At 47.8% G+C, this 27913-nt stretch overlaps 1 protein-coding gene across 1 annotated transcript; it reads left to right on the top strand.

Moving 5' to 3' along the window:
- Positions 1-256: 256 nt before the first annotated feature.
- On the top strand, positions 257-26788 carry NKIRAS2 (NFKB inhibitor interacting Ras like 2). The gene is made up of 4 exons (XM_075350022.1): positions 257-323; positions 6254-6351; positions 6594-6835; positions 25059-26788. The coding sequence occupies exons 2-4, from the start codon at positions 6258-6260 to the stop codon at positions 25296-25298; spliced, it is 576 nt and encodes a 191-aa protein (XP_075206137.1). The 5' UTR covers positions 257-323; positions 6254-6257; the 3' UTR covers positions 25299-26788.
- The last annotated feature ends 1125 nt before the right edge of the window (positions 26789-27913 follow it).

The raw sequence follows: 27913 nt of genomic DNA, 5'->3' as shown, positions 1-27913 counted from the left end.
AATCTCTCCACTGTCCTGGGAGCCTCTCTATCCTCTCCACTGTCCTGGGAGCCTCTCTATCCTCTCCACTGTCCTGGGAGCCTCTCTAATCTCTCCACTGTCCTGGGAGCCTCTCTATCCTCTCCACTGTCCTGGGACACAGGAGCTGTGTAATCTTCTCTCCGCCACAGCCGAGAGCGCGGTTATCGCCAGATGCTGTTCCCCTGATGCGGCACTAGGTGGCGCTGCGTCCGCCCGCGCTCCGCTCTCCTGTTTCTTTCCACTGTTTGGCAGGAAGCAGGAAGCGTCCGGTGTTTCCTCCTCATCATTACCGAGAGCTGAAGGTACGTGTGACGTCGTAGTGATGGCGATGTCCCCCGGTATTCCTTGCACCGAGTTCTGGTGTGGTGGCCTGTAACATTATGTGCAGGTTACGGGTGTACAGATATCAGGATGTAATCGTCCTTCTTATCTGAGGGATGGGGATAGGAGCGTGTTATATGTATGTACCGTATATAAAAGTGTTATATGGTCACAGACATACCCTGACTTTTACCACAGTGCTGCCCCCCATAGGTGAGACGCAGACATACCCTGACTTGTACCACAGTGCTGCCCCCCATAGGTGAGACGCAGACATACCCTGACTTGTACCACAGTGCTGCCCCCCATAGGTGAGACACAGACATACCCTGACTTCTACCACAGTGCTGCCCCCCCATAGGTGAGACACAGACATACCCTGACTTGTACCACAGTGCTGCCCCCCATAGGTGAGACGCAGACATACCCTGACTTTTACCACAGTGCTGCCCCCCATAGGTGAGACGCAGACATACCCTGACTTGTACCACAGTGCTGCCCCCCATAGGTGAGACGCAGACATACCCTGACTTGTACCGCAGTGCTGCCCCCCATAGGTGAGACGCAGACATACCCTGACTTGTACCACAGTGCTGCCCCCCATAGGTGAGACGCAGACATACCCTGACTTGTACCGCAGTGCTGCCCCCCATAGGTGAGACGCAGACATACCCTGACTTGTACCGCAGTGCTGCCCCCCATAGGTGAGACGCAGACATACCCTGACTTGTACCGCAGTGCTGCCCCCCATAGGTGAGACGCAGACATACCCTGACTTGTACCGCAGTGCTGCCCCCCATAGGTGAGACGCAGACATACCCTGACTTGTACCGCAGTGCTGCCCCCCATAGGTGAGACGCAGACATACCCTGACTTGTACCGCAGTGCTGCCCCCCATAGGTGAGACAGGTGCAACACCTGTGTGTGTCATCCACAGAGCCACCATTAAAGCACCAGTCTAGCTTTTAGTTATTTTGGGACATTTTTTTTAATTTCAGCGTTGTAGTGTTGCTTCTAATCTAAGTCCCCTCACCATGTATTATACTCATCCTCCGGTGACTTCATCCTTTGTCTGCACCGCTGCGTTCCCGTGGCGCCATCTTGTGCCATAACTTCTGATAAGGCAGAAGTTACATCACAAGCCCACAGTACAAGTCTATGAGAGCCAGACTGAGGCTCCCATAGAGTTGTATTGATATGTGCCCTCCAGCGTGGTTCATGAAACACTGGAGATGCCAGCAGGTCAGAAATTGCCGGAGACCGACGGGAGCGGCGGCCATAGAAGATGAAGACAGGGGCAGGTAAGTATTAAACTAGGGGCAGGGAACTTGCATTTAAAGCACCACTCCAGTGCGAACTAAAGAAAAAAACGCTGGAGTGGTACCTTCTTGTGGAAGGGCCCCAGAAGTGCATGATGCCCAGAGAGCCGGCCCTATAAGTGCATGATGCCCAGAGAGCCGGCCCTATAAGTGCATGATGCCCAGAGAGCCGGCCCTATAAGTGCATGATGCCCAGAGAGCCGGCCCTATAAGTGCATGATGCCCAGAGAGCCGGCCCTATAAGTGCATGATGCCCAGAGAGCCGGCCCTATAAGTGCATGATGCCCAGAGAGCCGGCCCTATAAGTGCATGATGCCCAGAGAGCCGGCCCTATAAGTGCATGATGCCCAGAGAGCCGGCCCTATAAGTGCATGATGCCCAGAGAGCCGGCCCTATAAGTGCATGATGCCCAGAGAGCCGGCCCTATAAGTGCATGATGCCCAGAGAGCCGGCCCTATAAGTGCATGATGCCCAGAGAGCCGGCCCTATAAGTGCATGATGCCCAGAGAGCCGGCCCTATAAGTGCTTGATGCCCAGAGGGCCGGCCCTATAAGTGCATGATGCCCAGAGGGCCGGCCCCAGAAGTGCCTGATGCCCAGAGGGCCGGCCCCAGAAGTGCCTGATGCCCAGAGGGCCGGCCCCAGAAGTGCCTGATGCCCAGAGGGCCGGCCCCAGAAGTGCCTGATGCCCAGAGGGCCGGCCCCAGAAGTGCCTGATGCCCAGAGGGCCGGCCCCAGAAGTGCCTGATGCCCAGAGGGCCGGCCCCAGAAGTGCATGATGCCCAGAGGGCCGGCCCCAGAAGTGCATGATGCCCAGAGGGCCGGCCCCAGAAGTGCATGATGCCCAGAGGGCCGGCCCTATAAGTGCATGATGCCCAGAGGGCCCCAGCACTGTCTCATTTTGAGCTATGTAACAGTAAGTGAGTGCGGCATTCATAGTGACACAGAGGTGGCGGCTTCATGCCCCCATCACAGTGCAGCACATACTCCCCATCCCGCTATGCCCCAGACCAGGAAGTCACTGTAACTGGCCGCTCGCGGGTGACATCCTCATCTTTGGGCGGAGGATGGAGCAGCCGTCTCGGGCTGCACTGCAGAATTGGAATGCATCATCCGGGACCCTTGGTCGCTATGGAGGGTGTTGCTGGTGAAGACATTGGGACCCTCATGTGATCTCATGTAAAATATAGTGTTGTGGATGTGTTACCAATAGCAACCAATCTAATAACTTGCAAGGAAACTATCAATAAATATACGCACTTTAGTGTTATGGTTCGCTCACATCTGCGTATAATAAATCGGTCCGATTTTGGTCCAGAAAAGTTTCAATGAGTGAAATCCGTGTGATGTTGCATATGTCATGAAAGTGTGATTTATTTTTATTTTTTTCTCGCCTAGCCTCCATATACAATGCTTTTTTTTTCTTTTAGTAACTATGATTCTACAGTGATTTACAGGACCATTTACAGTATTCTGTGCTACAGAATGGTAATGTGTCCTTAAAAACGGATGTCACTAGATTTGTCCATGCGCCATCCATTTTTTTTTTCTCGCACCCATACACGTGCACTGGCGAGGCTCAGCTGTTTTACGTGACAATACACAGCATGCCGAACACAGCTGAGGAAAAAAATTGCAGATCAGCACAGCCTTATTGTTTAATCTTGGTGCAAGTCCAATCCCGTTTTTACTGGATTGCGCTCTGCGTATTTATACGCAGATGGGAGCGAGATCGTATTGTGAATGTATCCTTGCAAGTTATTAGATTGGCCATTTTAAAAGGGTTGTCAGCTTTCAGAAAATCTTGGTAAAAACAAACCAAACTTTATTAAGTCTACCGCTGTGTCACCACTGCTGCTCCTGGTGTCTGGTATGGGCTGCAGCGCTGACATAGACAGCCAATCAGTGAACTCACCGGCTCTGCCCATGTAGACTGAACCGTTGAGCTCACTGATTGGCTGTCTATGGGATGTCAGCGCTGCTCCCCATACTAGACAGCAGCAGCAGTGGTGAACCTAGGAATGGTGAATAATAGTGATTAGCGAGTGTGCTTGTCACTTCTCGATACTGGATTGAGCATCGGGGTGCTCGAGTACCTGCCTTGTGATTTTATCGCTTTGCCCGATTCTTCCCGATTGCCCTGGTGTGGTGGCAATAAGGGAAATAATTTTTAGGGTTGATATTAGCTGTGTAGTGTCAGCTGGCATCAAGCTCAGGGGTTAGTAATAGAGAAATGTCTATCAGACCCCTTTATTACTAACCCAATAATCCTCTAAAAACACACACTGGGAAAAAATAGTTTAGTTTATTTGAATAAAGACTCCCCCACACTATCCCTCGTTCACAAATTTATTATCAAAAATGTTTCCATAAAGTTCCTCTGTCATAGTCCATGATCCCCAAATGCATCTCCGGCGACTGAGAATAGCAATACAGTACAGCTATTCAGACACTAGGTAGTGCCGACAACTCTAATCAGCATCGCCAGCTCAGTGCTGCCCTCAGCAAGACCAGTGACGCTGATGAGAGTTGTCTGCACTACCCCGGCTCCTGTGAATAGCTGTACTGTACTGCTATTCAGTCACCAGAACTGGATTTGGTGAACATGTACTACAAGTTGAAGTTCGTGGGAACATTTTGATAAATTGGTGAATAAGGGATAGTGTGGGGGAATCTTTCTTCAAATAAACCATGTTTTCCTCTCTGTGTTTTTTGTTGTTTTTTTTTGGGGGGGGGGGATTGGTTACTGGGTTAATAGCGGGGATGTCTGATAGATGCTTCTCAATTACTAACCCCTGGGCTCGATGCCAGTTGACAGCTGACATCAGCCCCAATAAATATTACCCAGATTGTCACCGCACCAGTGGAATCGGGAAAAGCCAGGTAAACTGCCAGATAGGGCGCATCTAATGTAATGCTCCAATTCTGGCATGGCTGCGGGCTGCTAATTTTAGTCTAGGAAGGGCCAAATAACCATAGACCTTCTCAGGCAGATCATATCAGCCCCAGCTGTCTGCTTTACCTTGGCTGATTATCAAAAATAGGGGGGGACCCAATGTCATTTTTTTAAATTACTTATTTAGTTCCCAGCAGCGGCCCAGGAGTCAGTGATGCATCCACGCTTTTCCCTTTCCGTTTGAGCGCTGCTTCCATTTCAGCGACTTTCCTGCCCCCATCCCAGCCCTCCTGTTAGGGTCTTCTGGAAAATGCTTGAGTTTCCCATTGAGCCCCATTATACTTGTCCGAGTGTCCAACCTGCTCGATTCGAGTACCAAGCACCTGAGCATTTTAGTGCTCACTCATCACTAGTGAATAAAGTGTGTATTTATTTATTTTATTTTAATAAGAACAAACTTCAAGAGGGATCAAAAACTTTCTGAGATGGGACAACTTCTTTAAAGAGAATCTGTCACCAGGTTTTTCGCACCTAATCTGAGAGCAGCATAATGTAGGGGCAGAGATCCTGATTCCAGCATTGTGCCACTTACTAGTCTTAGTGTAGTTTGGATAAAAAAGCAGTAGCTTATCATTAGAAGACTACTTGGCATGCTGCCAGGTAGTCCAACATCTTCATGAGCTCTGTATAACTGCTGGATCTGCAGCAGAGAAAACATTCATTTTATAAAGATGACAGCAAACAGCTCAGTAAGTGACACATCGCTGGAATCAGGGTCTCTGTCTCTACATTATGCTGCCCTCAGATGGGGGAGCAAAATCCTGGGGACAGATCCCAATTAAGTGAGAGTGGACCTCTGATGTATGAATATAGCGTCTGACTGTTGTGGTCATAATTTTATACTAGTGGCAACCAGTCAGATGACTTTGATTCACTAATCTGCACTCACAGATGGGACAACCTAGTTGCTATGGGTAACGGCTTTAGTTTTTTAACCATGGGACCCATATGGCTAGTTTTATCCATGCATAATACGAATGCATTTCTGTCCCCCTACTGCTGGTCTGATGACCCTGACTGACAATACTGAAGGTAATGTGATGCTGTTAGTGCCATTTATAGTCAAAGGAGCACCTGTCGTTCACTTGTTACCGGCAGCGGTCAGAAGTTCTCGGATGCCGCCAGGACACAGCAGCTCTGCTATATCGGTCTATAATGACGGGTATTGCACATCTACCCACTTTTTAAATGTGTATAGGGTGGATATGTAGTACCCTGCCACTGTCATTAATGTTGTGACGGAGCTGCTGCGTGTCGGCAGCATACAACCGCTGCTGGTAACAGCTGATCGGCATAGGTGCCGGGTGTCTCATCTCCACCATTCAGATATTGGTGGCCTATGCCATGGGTAAGCCGTCAGTAAAAAGTAGTAGTGCTCAACCTCTTTACAAGCTCATGTGAAACTGGTCATTCCTTCCAGTAAAGGTTCTATCTACACCACTGTGTGTTCTCTAAAATCTTACCATCCCCCGCACCTCTTCCAGTGTCAGTGATTGTGGCAGGGATACTGTATGTTGTCAGTGCAGAACAATGAAGGATGGCCACCGGGCCCACAAGCAGGGGCATAATCCCACCATGTGAAGTAGGCCTAGCTTTCTACTACTGTGTCATCAACCTTTCTTTTCTACTTTCTTTAGAAAAATGGGGAAAAGCTGCAAGGTCGTATTGTGCGGACAACACTCCGTAGGTAAAACGTCCATCTTGGAGCAGCTGCTCTATGGAAATCATGTGGTTGGTAAGTTCAGTATGAGAGATGGCATTGATGTGGGATATTCGCTTTTTATGAGCGTGAAGCTTTCTGGTTTCCATCTTCGTATTTTCTCTTCTTTCCACCCTTCAAAGCTGGTAGAATATTTGGCATATGTGCACACCGGGCATTAGATAGCAGTAGGTTAGCTGTCCTCACACACTTGGATCTATTTTACATATTATATTGTTTATTTGTTTTATGAAATGTATCTTTTCTTTGTCTTACAGGTTCAGACATGATGGAGACACAGGAAGATATATACATTGGATCCATTGAGACGGACCGGGGCGTTAGGGAGCAGGTTCGCTTCTATGATACACGAGGCCTAAGGGAGGGAGCGGAGCTCCCCAAACATTGCTTCTCGGGGACTGACGGATACGTACTGGTGTACAGTGTGGATAACAAGGACTCCTTCAAACGGATAGAGGCCCTGAAGAAGGAGATTGATAGGTCCAAGGATAAGAAGGAGGTAAAGTGACTTCAGTCAGATGGGATTGTTTTAGATAAGTAGAAATCTTCAGAAAAGTTCTTCTTTCTTGAATATTTTTTACTTTTATCGAAGGAATCATCAACCTTTATTTCTTATCTATAGGGTTGATAAGTGTCTGATTGTTAGTGGTTTGATTACCGAGAACCCCCCGCCTATCACAAGAACTGGGTTCTCTCTTCTCCATTTCTTCTCGCTGTGGTTGTATTGTAGGGAATCTTTCAGCAGGATTTCATTCTCCAAACCATTTATATGTGCATGCACAGTATATCACAAAAATGAGTACACCCCTCACCTTTTTTTAAATTTTTTTATTATATCTTCATCATATCTTTTTCTCAAACTAAATGTAATCACACAAGAAACACTAAAAAGATGAGCATCTTAGTGTAATTAGGGAACAGTAGGGAATTGTTAATACAAGTATATTAGAAAATAATTAGATTACGACACTAAATAGATAGGGATTTAGAATTAAATTTAGTTTGACTTTGAACCTCCCCTTTTAAGCTTTAGTTGCATATCAATTCAAATGCTGATTTCTCTGTAGAGGAAGAACAGACTGGTCATGGAAAGGTATTGCTAGCCTTGTGTTTGAAAGAGCTACATGCACATATAATTAGTTTGGAGGGTGTGATTCTGTTGATTTGACGTAACTGTACATCATGATCGGGAAGGGGTTCCCACAACGTGACTTAAGGGGGCTTTACACGCTGCGATATCAGTAACGATATATCGTCGGGGTCACGTGGTTAGGCGGGCTTTGCACGCTGCGACATCAGTAACAATGTGTTACCGATGCTGCAGCGATAGTCCCGCCCCCGTCGCACGTGCAATATCTAGTGAAAGCTGCCGTAGCGATTATTATCGCTACGGCAGTTTCACACGCACATACCTGCCGTGCGACGTCCCTCTGGCCGGCGACCCGCCTCCTTCCTAAGGGGGCGGGTCGTGCGGCGTCACAGCGACGTCACACGGCAGGCGGCCAATTGAAGTGGAGGGGCGGAGATGAGCAGGATGTAAACATCCCGCCCACCTCCGTCCTTCTCATTGCAGCCGGCGGCAGGTAAGGTGAAGTTCCTTGCTCCTGCGGCTTCATACACAGCGATGTGTGCTGCCGCAGGAGCGAGGAACAACATCGTACCTGTCGCTGCACCGGCATTATGGAAATGTCGGAGGCTGCAGCGATGATACGATAACGACGCTTTTGCGCTCGTTCATTGTATCAAAAAGGATTTGCACGTTGCGATATCGACTGCGACGCCGGATGTGCTTCACTTTCGATTTGACCCCACCGACATCGCACGTGCAATGTCGCAACGTGCAAAGCCGCCCTTAGTGATGCACATCCGGCGCCGTTACCGACATCGCAGCGTGTAACACAAATGAGCGACGATCAACATGCGCAAAAACGTGAAAAATCGTTGCTCGTTGACACGTTGCTCATTTCCTTAATATCGTTGCTGCTGCCGGTGCGATGTTGTTCCTCGTTCCTGTGGCACCACACATCGCTATGTGTGACACCGCAGGAGCGACGAACATCTCCTTACCTGCATCCACCGGCAATGCGGAAGGAAGGAGGTGGGCGGGATGTTACGTCCCGCTCATCTCCGCCCCTCCGCTTCTATTGGCCAGCCGCTTAGTGACGTCACGGTGACGTCGCTGTGACGCCAAGCGCACCTCCCCCTTGAGGGAGGGATTGTTTGGTCGTCACAGCGACGTCGCTGTACAGGTATGTTAGTGTGACGCTGCCGTAGAGATAATGTTCGCTACGGCAGCGTTCACCACATATCGTTACAACAACAGGGGCGGGTGCTATCGCATGTGACATCGCTAGCAATCGCCCCCTTTACAGTTACATCATGACAATCATGCAGACACAGAAGCTGCGCTAACACAATCGCCGCCGGGAGCTCAGCTTAAATGATAGCCGAGCTCTAGCTCATAGCCAGGGCCGGTGTCCGTGCCGCCATCGGCTGTTTAACCCTCTATTTGCTGTGATCAGTAGTGAGAACTCAATTTATGAGACTAGGAGAGTGCATGGGCTCCCTCTCCCACGCGATCGGCACCCCTGCTTGTGGGCTGCCAATGGTAGCTAGTAGCATGGTGTAAAAGGCGTTTTGTCAGTGTAAAACTCACAGGTTTAATGCATTGCAATTCATTATACCAGTGATCAGAGTCATTAAAGTTAAAGTCCTATAGAAGGACTAAGTAAAAAAAAAATAAAAATCACAAAATAAAGAACAAACAACTAAGTTAAAAATATTATACCAATAAATATATTTACGTAAAACAAAAAAAGGAGATATATTTGTAACGACCTGATTTATAAAACTGTCACAACTTTGGACATACCAGTACCAGGAGCTGTGCATGTGCGATCATGATTTACAGCTTGGCTTACTTGACAGCCGAGCCCGGGCTCTCACAGTCAGCAGCGGTGCCTTCACTGCTCTGGGCTCTTTAACCCCCTAAATGCAGGGTTCAATAGCGATCGTAGCATTTAGGAGGCTAGGAGAGGGAGTTCACCCACTCTCACACTCCATCTGGATCCTTGCAACATGATCACGGGGGCCCGATCATTGCCTTGGTAACCCGAGGTCAAATGACAACCTCCGGGTTATCTGGCTATGACAATCCTGTTAGAACATGCCAGGAGCGTGGTCTGAGAGGCTTCTGTCATTGTCACACTCACGTGTATAATGTATTGCAATGCTGGTGAATTGTAATACATTATACTAGCGATCAGACTAATAAAAGTTAATGTCCCATATATTGACTAAGTAAAAAATTAAAAAAAAAAACAAAACTTAAATATCAAAAAATAAAGAACAAAACAAATATACCAATAAATACGCATATTTATGTAAGAGCAAAAATAAACAAAGTAGTACACATTTGGTATCACCGTGTCCAGAACAACCCGATCTATAAACCTATCACACTAGTTAATCCCTTCAATGAACACTGTTAAAAAAAATGAAACAAATGGCAAAAGCTGTCTTTATCATAGAGCATACAAAAAAGTAGAATTAAATGAGATCAAAAAGTCATATGTAAATAAAATGGAATAGCTGCAAATATCATTTTGTTCCACAAAAAACAAGCCACCATACCGCTCCATCAGCGAAATAGAAAATATGTAGCTCTCAGAATACAGCAATGAAAAAACATTATTTTTACTGTAAATTTGTTTTAATTGTGTAAAAGCTGCAAAATATAAAAAAATATAAATGTGTTATCTCTGTAATCGTACTGACCCATAGAATAAAGCGTTTTTTTTTAATTTTATGAAAAGTTGAACGACGTAAAAACAAAATAAAACCATTCCTGAATTTTTTATTTTTTTTTATTCTGCTTCACAAAAAGTGGATTAGAAAGCGATCAAAAAATATTATGTGGCCCAAAATGGTACCAATAAAAACTCCAAGAAGATAAGGGAGAGTCCAGCTCACCAAGGACTGACCTGCTGGTTGCAATCAGGGATCCTGCGCAAGGAATGAGGCTCGGTAACCATCCAATTGAAAATAGAAAAAGAAGTTTCCAGCGCCAGGAATAGATTAAAAATCCTTTTTTATTGAAAATAAGGTAATAAAAATCCAGCAGATACCATAATAGATGTCAGAAAGATGGCAGAACAACGCGTTTCGACGCTTCAGGTCTTAGTCATGTTCTGACTTAGGGTATGTGCGCACGTTGCTTTTTACCTGCTTTTTACCTGCTTTTTTGCTGCTTTTTCTTCTGCGCTGTTTAATGCCAAAATGGATGTGTTCTTCTATTCAAGCAAAGTCTATGGGAATTTGGGTTTCTTGTTCACACTATGTTGTTCAAAATGCTGCCTTTTTGTGGCAGAACTTTGGTCAAAAACTCAACTTTGCAGTGCAAAACCCAAATGGCAAAAACAATTGACATGTTGCTTCTTTGAAAAGCTGAGTTTTTGACCAAAGTTCTGCCTCAAAAAGGCAGCATTTTGAACAACATAGTGTGAACAAGAAACCCAAATTCCCATAGACTTTGCTTGAATAGAAGAACACATCCATTTTGGCATTAAACAGCGCAGAAGAAAAAGCACCAAAAAAGCAGGTAAAAAGCAACGTGCGCACATACCCTTAGAGTGTAACCATCTCCCTTAAATCGGATCCGCAAAAAACAAGCCCTAACATGACTGTCGGCAGAAAAATTAAAAAAAAAACAATAGCCTTAAAAAATCAGTAATTCAAAAACTTTTATTTTGGTATATTAAAAAAAAAGTGTTTTTTAGTGTGATAGTAACCAAACCTAAAAAAAAACAACTAACAAAACCCTACATAAAACTGGTATTGTATTTGTGCTGTTTGATGAATAAAACCGCCCTATCACTTATACCACAATGTTATTATTTATTATTATAGCACCATCAATTCCAAGGGGCTGTACATAATAGGGACAAGTACAATAATCATAAACAATACAAGACACAGACAGGTACAGGAGGAGAGAGGTCCCTGCCCGCGAGGGCTCACAGTCTACAAGGGATAGGTGAGGATACAGTAGGTTAGGGTAGAGTTGATTGTGCGGCGCTGTATCAGACTGAGGGTTACGGCAGGTTGTAGGCTTGTCGGAAGAGGTGGGTCTTCAGGTTCCTTTTGAAGCTTGTCAAAGTAGGCGAGAGTCTGATGTGTTGAGGTAGAGCATTCCAGAGTATGGGGGAGGCACGGGAGAAATCTTGGATGCGATGGTGGGAAGAGGAGATGAGAGGGGAGTAGAGAAGGAGGTCTTGTGAGGATCGAAGGTTACGTGCAGGTAAGTACCGGGAGACTAGGTCACAGATGTAGGGAGGAGACAGGTTGTGGATGGCTTTGTATGTCATGGTTAGTGTTTTGAACTGGAGTCGTTGGGCAATGGGAAGCCAGTGAAGGGATTGGCAGAGAGGAGAGGTCGGGGAGTAGCGGGGGGACAGGTGGATGAGCCGGGCAGCATAGTTTAGAATAGATTGTAGGGGTGTGAGACTATTAGAAGGGAGGCCACAGAGCAGTAGGTTGCAATAATCCAGGCAGGAGATAATAAGGGCATGTACTAGGGTTTTTGCAGCTTCTTGGGAAAGGAATGTATGGATCCGGGAAATATTTTTGAGCTGGAGGCGGCAGGAGGTGAAGAGGGCTTGGATGTGTGGCTTGACAGAATGTGAATAACATAAAAAATAAATTAATAAACCCAATTCTTCAACTGCTGTTGATTTGTTTATTCTGACTCCCAAAGATAGCAGTAAGGTGCAGCTCATATTTATCCTGTGCTCTATGCTGATCACGTACACTGGGGTGTACGTGTAAATCTTTGAAAAACGTGATTTGGGCAAAATTCCCAACTGAAAATTTACTGTAATGAGGCAGTGGGAGTCACTTTGAACTACTGCCTGCGGTCCGACGGTGTCCATCTTTTTATGCGTCTTTTTAGGTATGCACAAAAGTGCGGTCGTCAACAGTTTTGTGCAGCTTTGAAAAGGCAGACAGCACTGAACAGAACACCAAACAGAGCCCGGACTAAACTCTACTGCCTCATTACAATGAATGGATCTGTTGGGGATTTCACCTGATTCACGTATATCGGAGATGTAGATGTAAACCCTGATTTAAGTGTTCCGTATAGAGCACAGTATAAATGTGAACTGATACAAAATGTTCTGTACCCAATTTCCTACAAAATAGCATTCAGTTTAACCTAAAAAAAAAAAAAAAAAAAAGTCCCAACCCAAGTACATCATCTGTTAATGGAAATATTGGTGGCTTCCATGTTACTGGTAGCACAAAGGCTCTGGAAATCTGCTTTGGATCCCCCACCTCCCAAAAAATCCAGCAAAATCTGCGCATCCAAATGCCCCCTTCCCTTCTGCGCACCACAGTGTGTCTGAACCAATGTCCACATGTTTGGCATTGTTGTAATGAGGAAGCCCACTTAATTTACGGGGTGTGTGTCTCCAGAAGCACGAGCTGGGCACAGTGTACAGGCACTACAATGTACTGGGCACGACAAGGACTTATTTGAAATTTTTATTTCTGCAACATTTACTGCGCTTGACTGCTTGGGTGTATTCCAGAAACAAACTTGTTACTACACCTGTAGACGAATTATCAGAGGGGTGTAATTTCCAAAATGTGGCCACTTGAGGGGGTTTTCGCTGTGTCGGCACTTTGGGGTACTGCCATGTGGCCAAACAGTACTGTAAGTTACATGTGGGGTATTGCCACATTCAAGAAAAATTCTTGACCCATTATGGGGCCTTTTTTTTTTTACCTATTCCCTTGTGGAAATTGGAAATCTGGGGTTAAAAGAACATTTTAGTGATAATTTTTTCCTCACCACCCAATACTGTAAAATCTTGTGATGTACCGGTGCTGTCAAGACTAATTCATTGAGGGTATATATTGTAAAAACTTATGGGAGGTCTGTTTTTCTGGCATGTCAGGGGTTCTGCTATTGTGATATGGCACCCCCACACCATTCCAACTAATTCTAAACTCTTCCCATCTGAGCTTTGCCTGAAATATCTTCCTAAATTTACCACAAACATGAAGTATATGTTCCTAGAAAACAATCTCAGAATCACCGGGATCCGTTGAAGCGTTCTAGTTATTGCCACATAAAGTGACACTGGTTAGAATTGGGAAAAAATGGCCGGTCAAGAAGGTGAAAACAGGCTGGGGGGATGAAGGGGTTAACCCCTTCAGTGAACACTATTTAAAAAATTAATTAAAAACTATGCTTTTTATCAACCACCGAAAAAAGTAGAATAAAACTCGGTCAAAAAACTCAAATGTAAATAAAAATGTCATCTTGTCTTTTTGCAAAAAAATCATGGCACCATACAGCTATATGAGGGAAAAAATAAAAAGCTATAGCTGTTAGATAAAAGAATTGTTTTTGCATTGCTATATTCTAATTCCTGGTTTTTGTTCATTCTGCCTCCCAAAAATCAGAATAGAAAGCAATCAAAAAATGTTATGTGCTCAAAAAGGTACAAATAAAAAGTTCAACTCATCCCGCAAAAAACTAGCAGTCACATGACTGTCTGCAGAAATCTAGAACAATTATAGCTCTCAAAATATGGCAATGCAAACATTTTTATTTTCTTTTTCGCTCCTAATTGGGAGACCCAGACAGTGGGTGTATAGCTACTGCCCTCTGGAGGCCGCACAAAGAACTACACTTAAAAGTGTAAGGCCCCTCCCCTTCTGGCTATACACCCTCCCGTAGGAGTACAGATTCCTCAGTTTTAGCTTTGTGCGCAAGGAGGTCAGACACGCACGCATAGCTCCATTGTTTTTAGTCAGCAGCAGCTGCTGACTATGTCGGATGGAAGAAAAGAGGACACATATAGTGTCCCCAGCATGCTCCCTTCTCACCCCACTGTATGTCGGAGGTGTTTGTAAGGTTGAGGTACCCATTGCGGGTACGGCGGCAGGAGCCCACATGCTGATTCCTTCCCCATCCCTTTTTACAGGGCTCTGGGTGAAGTGGGATTTACCGGTCTCCAGGCACTGAGACCGTGCTCCATCTACAGCCCCTGGAGAAGATGCTGGATGGAGCGGAGTACATCAGGGACATGGCCCTGCATCCTCAAGGTACTCTGTGTCCCCGTGCAGGCGCTCACACCGCAGCTTGCTGGGTGTTGTAGTGCGCCGGGGGACATCAGCGCTACGGCGCTTGTGCCAGGCCTCATTCAGCTTTGCTGAAGCAGGCACACTAGCGGGAAACGGTCGCGCCGGCCGCTGGGACTGCGGCGCGGCTGGCACTTGTGGTGCGCCGGGGACTTCAGCGCGGCCCGCGCTTTTACGGCGGCCGCGCTGATAACTCGAGTCCCCGGCTTTTGCGGCCTGCTTCCGTTCGTTCCCGCCCCCGGACCTGCCAGTCAGGAGAGGGGCGGGACGCTGGCCACGTCTAGGAACGGTCATGCCGGCCGCTGGGACTGCGGCGCGGCTGACACTTGTGGTGCGCCGGGGACTTCAGCGCGGCCCGCGCTTTTACGGCGGCCGCGCTGATAACTCGAGTCCCCGGCTTTTGCGGCCTGCTTCCGTTCGTTCCCGCCCCCAGACCTGCCAGTCAGGAGAGGGGCGGGACGCTGGCCAGTGCATCAGCGCTGAGGGCTGGAGTCGTTTTTACATACTCCAGCCCTCACAATCGGCACAGAGGGGACACTGTTCCCGCACTTTTGTTTGGGAACTCCCACGGACCGCCCCTCTCCACAGACGCCGGCAGCCATTCCTGCTGACACGCTGAGCTGCAGAGGGGAGCCGGGGAGACCCAGACAGGGAATCTGCAGCCTCTTACCCGCTATTCAGCGGGCGGTAAGCCCCCTCTTGTGCCAGTATTATTCTTAGTATTTTGTTTATACAAATACTTTGTATTGCATAGCGCTGGGCGCCCTTTGGCTATAGACTCTCTCACATTGCAGAGAGCCAGCAACATGTCGTCCGTAAAACGCAAGGGTGCCAAGGCACAGACATTATATGCTTCCTGCACCGCTTGTGGGACTTTTCTACCAGCAGGCTCCACGGACCCCCATTGTGTGCAGTGCTCGGCCCCTGCGGCGCTTGCACAGTCGGGACCTCTGCTGGACGTGACCCAGGGTGTACCACCTGTGAATGCTGTCCAGGTGACAGGAACTGAGTTTGCAGCTTTTGCTGACAGAATGTCTCTCACTATGTCACAAATTCTTGACACATTGCGAGCTAGGCCTGTACTTCAGGCCACGGACACTGTGCAATCATTGCCCCCTGGTCCCCCTCAGCTCCAAGCTCCGGGACGGGCATATACACCTCAGGGTGAAGACTCTGACTCGGACGATGGCCCCGGGCAGCCTAAGCGGGCTCGCTATGACGGGCCTTCACATTCATCTCAATGGTCAGAATCCCAGCGAGATGAATCTATGGGTGATGAGGCGGACGTAACTGATCAGGATTCTGATCCTGGGACCGCTCTCAATCTAGATACACCAGATGGTGACGCCATAGTTAATGATCTTATATTTAACATCAATAAGATGTTAAATATTTCCCCACCAGCTCCTCTTGTGGAGGAGTCAGCTTCGCAGCACGAGAGAATCCATTTCAGATACCCTAAGCGTACTTTAAGCACTTTTCTGGACCACGCTGACTTTAGAGACGCAATCCAGAAACCCCACGCTTATCCTGAAAGGCGTTTTCCTAAACGGCTTAAAGATACACGCTATCCTTTTCCCCCTGAGGTGGTCAAGGGTTGGACCCAGTGTCCAAAAGTGGATCCTCCAATTTCCAGGCTTGCAGCTAGATCCTTGGTTGCAGTTGAAGATGGAGCGGCACTTAAAGATGCCACTGACAGGCAGATGGAGCTCTGGCTGAAATCCATCTATGAAGCGATTGGAGCGTCATTAGCGCCTTCTTTTGCGGCCGTATGGGCACTCCAAGCTATCTCAGCCGGGCTTGCGCGAGTTGACTCCGTCACACGTGCATGTGCCCCGCAGGTAGCACCATTGACCTCGCAAATGGCGGCATTCGCGTCGTACGCGATTAATGCTGTTCTTGACGCTACAAGCCGCACGGCAGTGGCGTCAGCCAACTCCGTTGTTTTGCGTAGGGCCCTGTGGTTGAGACATTGGAAAGCAGATTCTCATTCCAAGAAGTGCTTAACCAATTTGCCTTTTTCTCGTGACCGATTGTTTGGAGAGCGTTTGGATGAAATCATCAAACACTCCAAGGGTAAGGACTCATCCTTACCGCAACACAGACAAAACAAACCCCAACAAAGGAAGGGTCAGTCTGGTTATCGGTCCTTTCGAGGACCGGGCAGGTCCCAATTCGCCTCGTCAAAAAAGACTCAAAAGGACCAGAGACGCTCAGATTCTTGGAGGTCTCAGTCACGCCCAAAAAGGACAGCCGGAGGAACCGTTGCCAAGACGGCGTCCTCCTGACTTGCGGTCTCCGATTCCCACACCCGCGGTCGGTGGGAGGCTTTCCCACTTTGGCGACATCTGGCTGTCACACGTCAAAGACCGTTGGGTGAGGGATATTCTGTCTCACGGGTACAGGATAGAGTTCAGTTCTCGTCCGCCAACTCGTTTCTTCAGAACTTCTCCACCACCAGACCGAGCCGATGCTCTGTTGCAGGCGGTGGCCGCTCTAAGGGCGGAAGGAGTGGTGACCTCCGTCCCGCTTCAGGAACAAGGTCACGGTTTTTACTCCAATCTGTTTGTGGTCCCAAAAAAGGACGGATCGTATCGGCCCGTCCTGGATCTAAAGTTGCTCAACAGACACGTAAAAGTCAGGAGGTTCCGGATGGAATCCCTACGCTCCGTCATAGCCTCAATGTCTCAAGGAGATTTTCTAGCATCAATAGATATCAAGGATGCGTATCTCCACGTGCCGATCGCACCAGAGCATCAGCGTTTCCTACGCTTCGTCATACACGACGAACACCTACAGTTCGTAGCGTTACCTTTCGGTCTGGCAACAGCCCCCCGGGTCTTCACCAAGGTCATGGCAGCAGTAGTAGCTGTTCTGCACTCGCAGGGTCACTCGGTCATCCCGTATCTAGACGACCTGCTTATAAAGGCACCCTCTCAAGAGGCATGCCAACACAGTCTGAAGGTGGCACTAGACACTCTCCAGAGTTTCGGGTGGATTATCAACTTTCCAAAGTCTCATCTAACCCCGACCCAATCTCTGATTTATCTTGGCATGGAGTTTCATACTCTATCAGCGATAGTGAAGCTTCCACTGGACAAGCAGTGCTCGCTACGGACTGGAGTGCAATCTCTCCTTCAGAGCCAGTCGCACTCACTGAGGCGCCTCATGCATTTCCTAGGAAAGATGGTAGCAGCAATGGAGGCAGTCCCGTTCGCGCAGTTTCATCTGCGCCCTCTACAATGGGACATCCTACGCCAATGGGACGGGAAATCGACGTCCCTCGACAGGACTGTCTCCCTCTCTCAGACTGCCAAGGACTCTCTCCGTTGGTGGCTTCTCCCCAACTCATTGTCACAGGGAAAGTCGTTCCTTCCCCCGTCCTGGGCAGTGGTCACGACGGATGCGAGCCTATCAGGGTGGGGAGCGGTGTATCTCCACCACAGGGCTCAGGGGATGTGGACTCTGGAAGAGTCCACCCTGCAGATCAATGTTCTGGAAATCAGAGCAATCTATCTTGCCCTGCGAGCCTTCCAACAATGGCTGGAAGGCAAGCAGATTCGGATTCAGTCGGACAATTCTACGGCGGTGGCTTACATCAACCACCAAGGGGGAACACGCAGTCGCCAAGCTTTTCAAGAAGTCCAACGGATTTTGACGTGGGTGGAAAGCAGAGCGTCCACCATATCCGCAGTTCACATCCCAGGCGTGGAAAACTGGGAAGCAGACTTTCTCAGTCGCCAGGGCATGGACGCAGGAGAATGGTCACTTCACCCGGACGTGTTTCAGCAGATCTGTTGCCGCTGGGGGACGCCGGACGTCGATCTGATGGCGTCACGGCACAACAACAAGGTCCCAGTTTTCATGGCACGGTCTCACGATCACCGAGCACTGGCGGCAGACGCCTTGGTTCAGGATTGGTCGCAATTCCGACTCCCCTATGTGTTCCCACCTCTAGCATTGTTACCCAGAGTTCTCCGGAAAATCAGGTCCGACTGCCATCGAGCCATACTCGTCGCTCCAGATTGGCCAAGAAGGTCGTGGTACCCGGATCTGTGGCATCTCACGGTAGGCCAACCGTGGACACTACCAGACCGTCCAGATTTGCTGTCTCAAGGGCCGTTTTTCCATCTGAATTCTGCGGCCCTGAACCTGACTGTGTGGCCATTGAGTCCTGGATCCTAGCGGCCTCAGGTTTATCTCAGGAGGTTGTTGCCACAATGAGACAGGCTAGAAAACCATCCTCAGCTAAGATCTATCACAGAACGTGGAAGATATTCTTAGCGTGGTGCTTGGCTCAAGGGTTTTCTCCCTGGCCATTTGCATTGCCAATTTTTCTTTCCTTCCTGCAGTCTGGGTTGGAAAAAGGTTTGTCGCTTAGCTCTCTTAAGGGTCAAGTCTCCGCGCTATCCGTATTCTTTCAGAAGCGCTTGGCACAGCTTTCTAAAGTACGCACGTTTCTCCAAGGAGTTTGTCATATCGTTCCTCCTTACAGACGGCCATTGGAACCCTGGGATCTGAACAAGGTTCTCATTGCTCTCCAGAAGCCGCCTTTCGAGCCTTTGAAAGAGGTTCCCCTTTCTCGGCTTTCACAAAAGGTAGTTTTTCTTGTGGCGGTCACGTCTCTTCGAAGAGTGTCCGAGCTAGCGGCGTTATCTTGCAAATCTCCCTTCCTGGTGTTTCACCAAGACAAGGTAGTACTGCGTCCAATTCCAGAGTTTTCTCCCAAGGTGGTTTCTTCCTTTCATCTCAATCAGGATATCACCTTACCATCTTTGTGTCCGCATCCAGTTCACCAATTTGAAAAGGGTTTACATCTGTTGGACATGGTGAGAGCACTCAGGATTTACATTTCTCGCACGGCGGCTCTACGCCGTTCGGATGCGCTCTTTGTCCTAGTCGCTGGTCAGCATAAGGGATCGCAAGCTTCCAAATCCACCCTGGCGCGGTGGATCAAGGAACCAATTCTTCACACATACCGTTCTGCTGGGCTTCCGATTCCATCTGGACTGAAGGCCCATTCTACCAGAGCCGTGGGTGCGTCCTGGGCATTACGGCATCAGGCTACGGCTCAGCAAGTGTGCCAGGCGGCTACCTGGTCGAGTCTGCACACGTTTACCAAACACTATCAAGTGCATACCTACGCTTCGGCAGATGCCAGCCTAGGTAGACAGGTCCTTCAGGCGGCGGTGGCCCACCTGTAGGAAGAGGCTGTCTGACAGCCCGTTCATGTGGTATCTTTTTACCCACCCAGGGACTGCTTTTGGACGTCCCACTGTCTGGGTCTCCCAATTAGGAGCGAAAAAGAAGAAGGGAATTTTGTTTACTTACCGTAAATTCCTTTTCTTCTAGCTCCAATTGGGAGACCCAGCACCCGCCCTATTTGTTCTTAGGGTTTCGTTTTTTCGGGTGCACATGTTGTTCATGTTGTTTCTTAAGTTCTCCGATCGTGTTATCGGATTGAATTTGTTTTTGAAACTGTTATTGGCTTTCCTCCTTCTTGCTTTGGTACTAAAACTGAGGAATCTGTACTCCTACGGGAGGGTGTATAGCCAGAAGGGGAGGGGCCTTACACTTTTAAGTGTAGTTCTTTGTGCGGCCTCCAGAGGGCAGTAGCTATACACCCACTGTCTGGGTCTCCCAATTGGAGCTAGAAGAAAAGGAATTTACGGTAAGTAAACAAAATTCCCTTCTTTTTACAAAAAAAATGCATTTTTAGTATGATAATAGCTAAAAAAACAAAACCCCAATATAAATCTGGTATCGCTGTGATTGTACAGACCCGAAAAATAAAGACACCTTAAAGGAGATGTCCACTACTTGGACAACCCCTGCTCATTCCTCATGTTCTCTCCCTTAAAAATAAATAAGCCTATACTCGCCTCCGGTGCGGCTGCAGTTCCAGCGATGTCTGAAGTCGTGTTAGCTAAGCCCACGTGACATTGTTATGACGTGAGTTCCACGACCAATCGGTGCTGGCTTCCTTCTCCCCTCCTTCAGACATTTGAGCAGAAAGTCAGGGCGGCGCTCACATCTTGCTCAAATGTCCGAAGGAGGAGAGACAGACGCCGGGTGCTGATTGGTCACGGGGCTCACGTGTCATAACAATCTCACATGAGCCCTGGGAATGCAGTACGCTGTAGAATTTGCACAACAAATTGTATGGTGCAATTTCTCCTTATGAAAAGGAAAAATTTGGGGCTAAAGCAACATTTTTGTGGGAAAAAATAAAATTTTCATTTTTTTTCCTTCCACATTGCTTTAATTCCTGTGAAGCACCTAAAGGGTTAATAAGCTAATGTGGTTTTCAGCACCTAGAGATGCAGCTTTTAAAATGGTGACGCTTTGGGGTGTTTTCTGTCATAAAGGCCCCTCAAAGTCACTTCATATGTGATGTGGTCCCTAAAAAAAAAACTATAGGTTTTATAAATTTTGTTGGAAAAATTGTCACCGATAAACTTTTAGCCTTCATAACTTCCTACCCAAAATAATTGTTTAAAAAATGTTGCTCATGTAAAGAAAACCTGGGCTAAATGTTATTTATGAACTATTTTGTGTGGTTATTTGGTTTATGGGCATAAAGATTCAAAGTTAGAAAATTGCATAATTGTAACATTTTTGATCTTTCCATAATAACTAAACGCAAATCATATTGCCCTAAATTTAACACTGATATGAAGTGTAATATGTCACGAAAAAATAGTCTCAGAATCACTGAGATACGTTTACGCATTCCAGAGTTATTACTGCACAAAGTGACGCTGGTCTGAATTGAAAAATTTGGCCTGGTCAGGAAGGTGAAAAGGTTAATTGAGGGTGAAGGATTTGAGTCTTCGCTCTGCCGCTAGCCAAGTACACTACATGGAATAAGTAGATGTCGGCACTGCCTAGTTAACGTATTTTCCAACGTATAAGACGACCCCCAACTTTTCCGTTTAAGATATAGAGTTTGGGATATACTTGTCGTATAAGACTACTCTAATGTATGTGGTACCTAGTATATAACAACCAGTCAACCATGGCGAGCCATGTATGGTACCTTACCGGCGATTGGCTGGTTATTGTATACAAATCCTGCTTGGATTGGTCAGCTCTCCGGTAGCGCACCCCTCTGACCTGCCCTTGTATCCTATTACCTCCCTCTCTGCCTCTCAGATCTCGCACATGCATGCCTACGCCACTTCAGTGCAGTCCTCAGGAGCGAGATCTGAGCGGCAAAGGAGATAATAGGATACAAGGGTGGGCCAGAGGGATGCGCTACCTCTCTATTAGTCTTGGAGACAGGGAGGTCTTATAAATTACCGTATTTTTCATTTTATAAGATGCATCAGACTATAAGACGCACAACAAATTTGGAGAGAAAAAAAAGTAAAAAAAACCCCAAAACATGAGGTTCGTATTATAATCCGGTGGTGTTTTACCAGGGAGGGGGGCTGGCAGCAAAGCAGGAGGCAGGGGCGGTACTGGAGTATGGTGATGCTGGGAGTGGTAGAGAGGGGGCCCCAGATACTGCAGGCGCTGCCCTGTGCTTGGGTGGGTCTGTGCGGGGCAGGGCGGGTCTGGGCTTGGCGTGGGGCTGCTCTACTCGGCGGGCGATGAGTCATGGGCCATTCTGAAGATGTCGGCAGTGAGGGCTTCTTTAAATAATGGCAGTCGGAGTTGGCGCATGTGCAGATGAGAGCCTCAACTTAGAGACTCATCTGTGCACACGCCGACTCTAGACGCCATTATTTGAAAAAGCCTTCACCGCCAACATCTTCAGAATGGTCTGTGACTCACCGACCGCCGCACAGAGCAGAACCGTGGCGCACAGCGCCGAACCCCACAGCACAGAGCTGACTGAGCCGCACAGAGCAGCGCTGGCAGCATACCGCATAGCATTGCTACCTTCTTTGAACCTACTCCACCATTACCGGTAAGCTATATTTTTAAAACGCACCCCTCATTTTCCTCCCAAATTTTTGGGAGGAAAAGTGCATTTTATAATCCAAAAAATACGGTACCTAATTATGCACCCTATAAGACGACATCCGGCATAAAAGACGACACCCGACTTTTGAAAAGATTTTCAGGGGTTAAAAAGTCGTCTTATACACGGGAAAATATGGTGTTATTTTCATAATCACTACCAGAAGTAATTTGTACTTTGTAACTTTGTACAGCCCACTCAGCTTTTTCCATAGTCCTAATCCACCTCTGGATGATGCATATTCATAGTCTTCCCCATTTATGCCATGAATGATGTAGATGGGATTAACCCTTTAATACAGCAGCCTGTTAGACCGTAAGGCTGCTTTCACACTACGTTTTTTTAACATGCGTCCTGAACGTTTTTTAACGCAAAAAAGGATCCAGTGCAAATGCGTTTCCATTTCAGTGCATTCAAATACTGCAAATTGCTGGATCCTGACTATACTGCATGCAAATGCATGTGAACGCTGGCATGCTGATAGACAGGATCCTGCTTGCTCTACTGAGCATGCCCAGAAACCAGCCTGGTGTGATCAGTCCCTCTCTCCCCGTCCCTCTCTCCCCGTCCCTCTCTCCCCGTCCCTCTCTCCCCGTCCCTCTCTCCCCGTCCCTCTCTCCCCGTCCCTCTCTCCCCGTCCCTCTCTCCCCGTCCCTCTCTCCCCGTCCCTCTCTCCCCGTCCCTCTCTCCCCGTCCCTCTCTCCCCGTCCCTCTCTCCCCGTCCCTCTCTCCCCGTCCCTCTCTCCCCGTCCCTCTCTCCCCGTCCCTCTCTCCCCGTCCCTCTCTCCCCGTCCCTCTCTCCCCGTCCCTCTCTCCCCGTCCCTCTCTCCCCGTCCCTCTCTCCCCGTCCCTCTCTCCCCGTCCCTCTCTCCCCGTCCCTCTCTCCCCGTCCCTCTCTCCCCGTCCCTCTCTCCCCGTCCCTCTCTCCCCGTCCCTCTCTCCCCGTCCCTCTCTCCCCGTCCCTCTCTCCCCGTCCCTCTCTCCCCGTCCCTCTCTCCCCGTCCCTCTCTCCCCGTCCCTCTCTCCCCGTCCCTCTCTCCCCGTCCCTCTCTCCCCGTCCCTCTCTCCCCGTCCCTCTCTCCCCGTCCCTCTCTCCCCGTCCCTCTCTCCCCGTCCCTCTCTCCCCGTCCCTCTCTCCCCGTCCCTCTCTCCCCGTCCCTCTCTCCCCGTCCCTCTCTCCCCGTCCCTCTCTCCCCGTCCCTCTCTCCCCGTCCCTCTCTCCCCGTCCCTCTCTCCCCGTCCCTCTCTCCCCCGCCTGAGAGCTGCGGAGGTTCGTAACCAAGGTAAACATCGGGTAACTTGCTTGGATACCCGATGTTTATCTTGTTTACGTGTGCAGGGAGCCCGGCTCCTAGCAGCTGCAGACGCTCGTACCCAAGGTAAACATCGGGTAACTTGCTTGGATACCCGATGTTTATCTTGTTTACGTGTGCAGGGAGCCCGGCTCCTAGCAGCTGCAGACGCTCGTAACCAAGGTAAATATCGGGTATCCAAGCAAGTTACCCGATGTTTACCTTGGTTACGAGCCTCCGCAGCTGTAAGATGCCGGCTCCCAGTCTGTCACGTTCAGTTCCCCTCACTCCTGATCACATGACTCCATAAACTTCAAGTGACAGGATCCTGCAAAATAACACTTGCGTTTGCATGTGTTTTTGTTTGTAAAAACAGGATCCGCTTTTACAGCAAAAAAACGTTCATGACGCATGTTAAAAGAACGTAGTGTGAAAGCAGCCTAAGATAGCATATTATGAAATTTCCATTTGTGATGTTTTCTGATCTATTAGTTTTAAATTTTGCATATATCTCTGTGTGACCAGTTAGTTATGTTACCTCCCAGGAGGATGAGCAGAATAAGGCTATGTGTCCACGGGGACAATGTCCTGCGGATATATCCGCAGGAGCTCCAAGGAAACAGCACCACAACTTTTGTCTGTTTCCATGCTGCGGAATGTCGTGCGGATATGGTGCGGGCATTCTGCATTGAGGATACAGTACCATGGCTTCGGCACTGCATCCTCAATGCAGAACAAGTGCTGCACTGATCGGGGGAGTTCATACTTACATTCTTACCTCTATCACGCAGCACCTCGCTTTACGGCAGCCGGGTCACTCTCTCAGCTTCTGTAGGAGACGGTGGGCGGGCCTGAACTAGCTCCGGCTGTCACATGACCAGAGCTCGTGCAGGCTCCGCCCACCTCTTCCTTCCTGTACCTGGATTCGCCGCGCTCCTGTACACCGGACGGAGAAAGTGACTCTGGTGAGGCAGGTAAGTATATGGGGCCCTGCGGAGAAATCCGCAACAATAATTGACATGCTGCAGATTTTTCCGCACGGAAATCCGCACGATTTCCGCTGCAGAAAAATCAGCAGCGTGGGCACAGCATTTCCCAAATGCCATAGAAATGGCTGGGGAGTAGCTGTGCTGCAGATTTCTGGAAAATCTGCGGCTTTTCCGCGAGAAATCCGCGGCAAAATCCGCGCATTTTCCGCAGCGTGGGCACATAGCCTAAAGGATATATGTTGTTGTGTGGTTTGTTTCTCCTTGCTATATTTCGCTCTTAATTTTGCAGCTCATTCATGTATTTCTTTTTTCACTTTTTAGGTTACTATTGTAGTTTTGGGGAACAAGTGTGACCTCCAGGAGCAGAGGCGCGTAGAGCATGACGCAGCTCAGCAATGGGCCAAAGGCGAAAAGGTGAAACTGTGGGAAGTGTCAGTGGGCGAGAGGCGAACCCTGATTGAGCCTTTTGTATTTCTGGCTAGTAAAATGACACAGCCTCAGAACAAATCGGCCTTCCCACTGAGCCGGAGGAACAAGGGCAGCGGCTCTTTGGACAACTAGATATGGATGACCTCTCTGAGAGAAGCTTACACTGGAGACTGAGCATCACTGCATGCAGCACCCTCACACATTCACTTCCAGCCTCTCTATCGATTACTGAGTGCAAAATTGAGGATTTGCACAAGTTGGTTACCTCATCAGAGCCCGTATAGGTCACTACTGATATTACCTATAACTTTCTGAGAAGATTCCATAAAGACTTGTGTGTCTCATTTACTGACAGATGTGCTTTACCTTTGTAAACTTCACTGTAATCTGTAATTTGTATGTAGTGTAGAGCCATTAATTTATAAATTGTGGCAAAAAGATGGATGTGGATGATCTCTAAAACTTGTGATGTTAACTAATAGAAAATGACTATATAGAAGACATGTAGGAGTGTGCAAAAGCCATAATGAAATGCTGGTTTATGTATTTCTTTCCATTCTGTTATTCTTATCAATAACTTCACCTACTGCTTACATGGCAAAGTTACTTTTATATCTTCAATGGGTAAGATTTACAGGAGTTATTTACTTAATTTTAAATGTTCACCCCCGGGGGGCATGATCTGGCTGTGGAGGAGTAGAGACACTTCTCTCTGTTCCTGGACTCCCTCCAGTCCCTGCATAGCCTGTCAAAGCTAACCCAAATATATATAGCCAATGTTGGAAGGATGATTTCCCTGCAGACAATCCAGTGCCCTTCTTCGGCGAGTATTACCCGCTTTCTCTGGAGTTCAGCTCCCTCCCTACCCGTGCCAGATCCAAGATGGTGGCAGATCCTCCTGTCTGGCATTCTTCCACCCAGACACTGGATGATGAGGGTTAGCAGACAAATAACTCTTCTCTTACGCTATACGCAGGTCGGGCTCCTTGGGTGGAGTCTAGATACCTGGAGACTGAGGATGCAAATTAATCAGGTACCTCTTTGGTTGCGCAGAACAGCCTCTCCCGTCATAAGATGGGGAGGCGATGAGCCTGTACTGCTTATACTTAAGTCCAGCCCCTGTGATCAAGATGGTTTTTCCCGACACTTGGTTCACCTGGCTCATGTACCTATCAAATATCATGTGTACTTGCCACCTACTGATGCTGTAGGCTCCCCAGAGAGGGATTCTCTCCCTGCAGTTCTGTGCCCTCCTCCTCTTGGGCATTCAGAAGGGAGTGTACAAGATGATCCCTCACAGGGTGAGAGGGTTTAGAAAGCGGCCCACCTAGAAGCTACCCCACAAGGGAAGATATGGAGAACTACATTTCCAGAATAGAATCCTCATATAAAGCTGAATCTGCCTCAAGATTTTAGATGCAACAATTAACAGAAAAGGTTTCTTCTTCTGAAAATCAAACAGCTTCTATTGCACAAGTAAAATCCAACAGGTGATTGGCACTCCACCCAAGTAAATTTTTGTGCACCTGGAAGGGTAACAGGATCAGAAGAAAAAGAACCCGGCACTGAAATAAATGTTCAATCCATCTTGTTACTTTTATTCACCTCTAAAAGTGTCAGCTTCACCACGAGCTTTCAACAGCAGTCACTGCTGTTAAAAGCCTAAAGTGGAGCTGAATCATTCAGAGGTGAATAAAAGTAACAACATAGTTTGGACATATATTCGAGTGCCGGGTTCTTTTTTTCTGATCCTCTATTGCACAAGTGACTGCTCTTGAGCAAATTATCTCTTCTCTCTCGGTTCAGCTAGAATCTTTGACAGACTTTATAGATGACATGGAAAATAGAGGAAGGCGTAATAACTTCACCATTAGAGGTCTTCCTGAAATGGTTGAACAACGTCACCTTGATGAAACTACGTCACCTTTTCAACTCTATTATGAGTTTTCCCCTTGATACTGGATTGGACTGGACAGAGCAAACAGATACCTAGGCCCCCATTCTGCTGACCAGTGAAAAACATGACGTAATATGCCAGGTTCATAAATGCAGAAAGAAAACATTCTTTCAAGGGTACGAAAGATGGACTCTATCTTCTATAAGGAGTTTCCTGTCCAACTTATGCCTGACTTATCGCTTCACATGCTACAAAAACGGAGGGCCCTGAGACAACTTCTAGCGGTTCTAAGACAACGGAACATTCTTTACTCCTAGGGACAGGGCACTGTTCTGCTGAGACGACTTCTCTTATTGAAACTGGTTCTCCACGCCCTCTGGCTGACTATTGTTTGTCGTATATTAAATCCACAAGGTGAAGACTACACATATTTTTCACCTGCTCACAATTCATACAGCCGCAGAGACTTCTTCCTTTTGAGTCACCTTGCTCTTTTGTGGCATCCACTAGCTATGATTGGAGATATGCTGTGATCAGACCATACTCCAATTTTTCTTTTCTTTTCCCTTCCTTTTTGTGTCCAACGTTCCTGGATGTGGAGACCGAATGAAAACCTTCTAAAGGATAATCTCCACACATTGGAATAGAAGGCACCTATTGATTTTTTTTTTTAGTAAGATACATACTCATGACCAAACTCCCTTATACTGGGAGACTGTAAAAAGTGTCATGAGAGGTATCCTCATCAAGCATGGTTCTGGACTTAAAAGGGAAAGTGCTCTAGAGGATGATGAATTGCTCCATCGAATTCATACATTAGAAATATCCTAAAAACAAACACTTTCCACAA

Source organism: Anomaloglossus baeobatrachus, chromosome 5, assembly GCF_048569485.1.
Source record: "Anomaloglossus baeobatrachus isolate aAnoBae1 chromosome 5, aAnoBae1.hap1, whole genome shotgun sequence".
Lineage (NCBI taxonomy): Eukaryota > Metazoa > Chordata > Amphibia > Anura > Aromobatidae > Anomaloglossus > Anomaloglossus baeobatrachus.
This window is presented reverse-complemented; position numbering and strand designations above follow the sequence as displayed.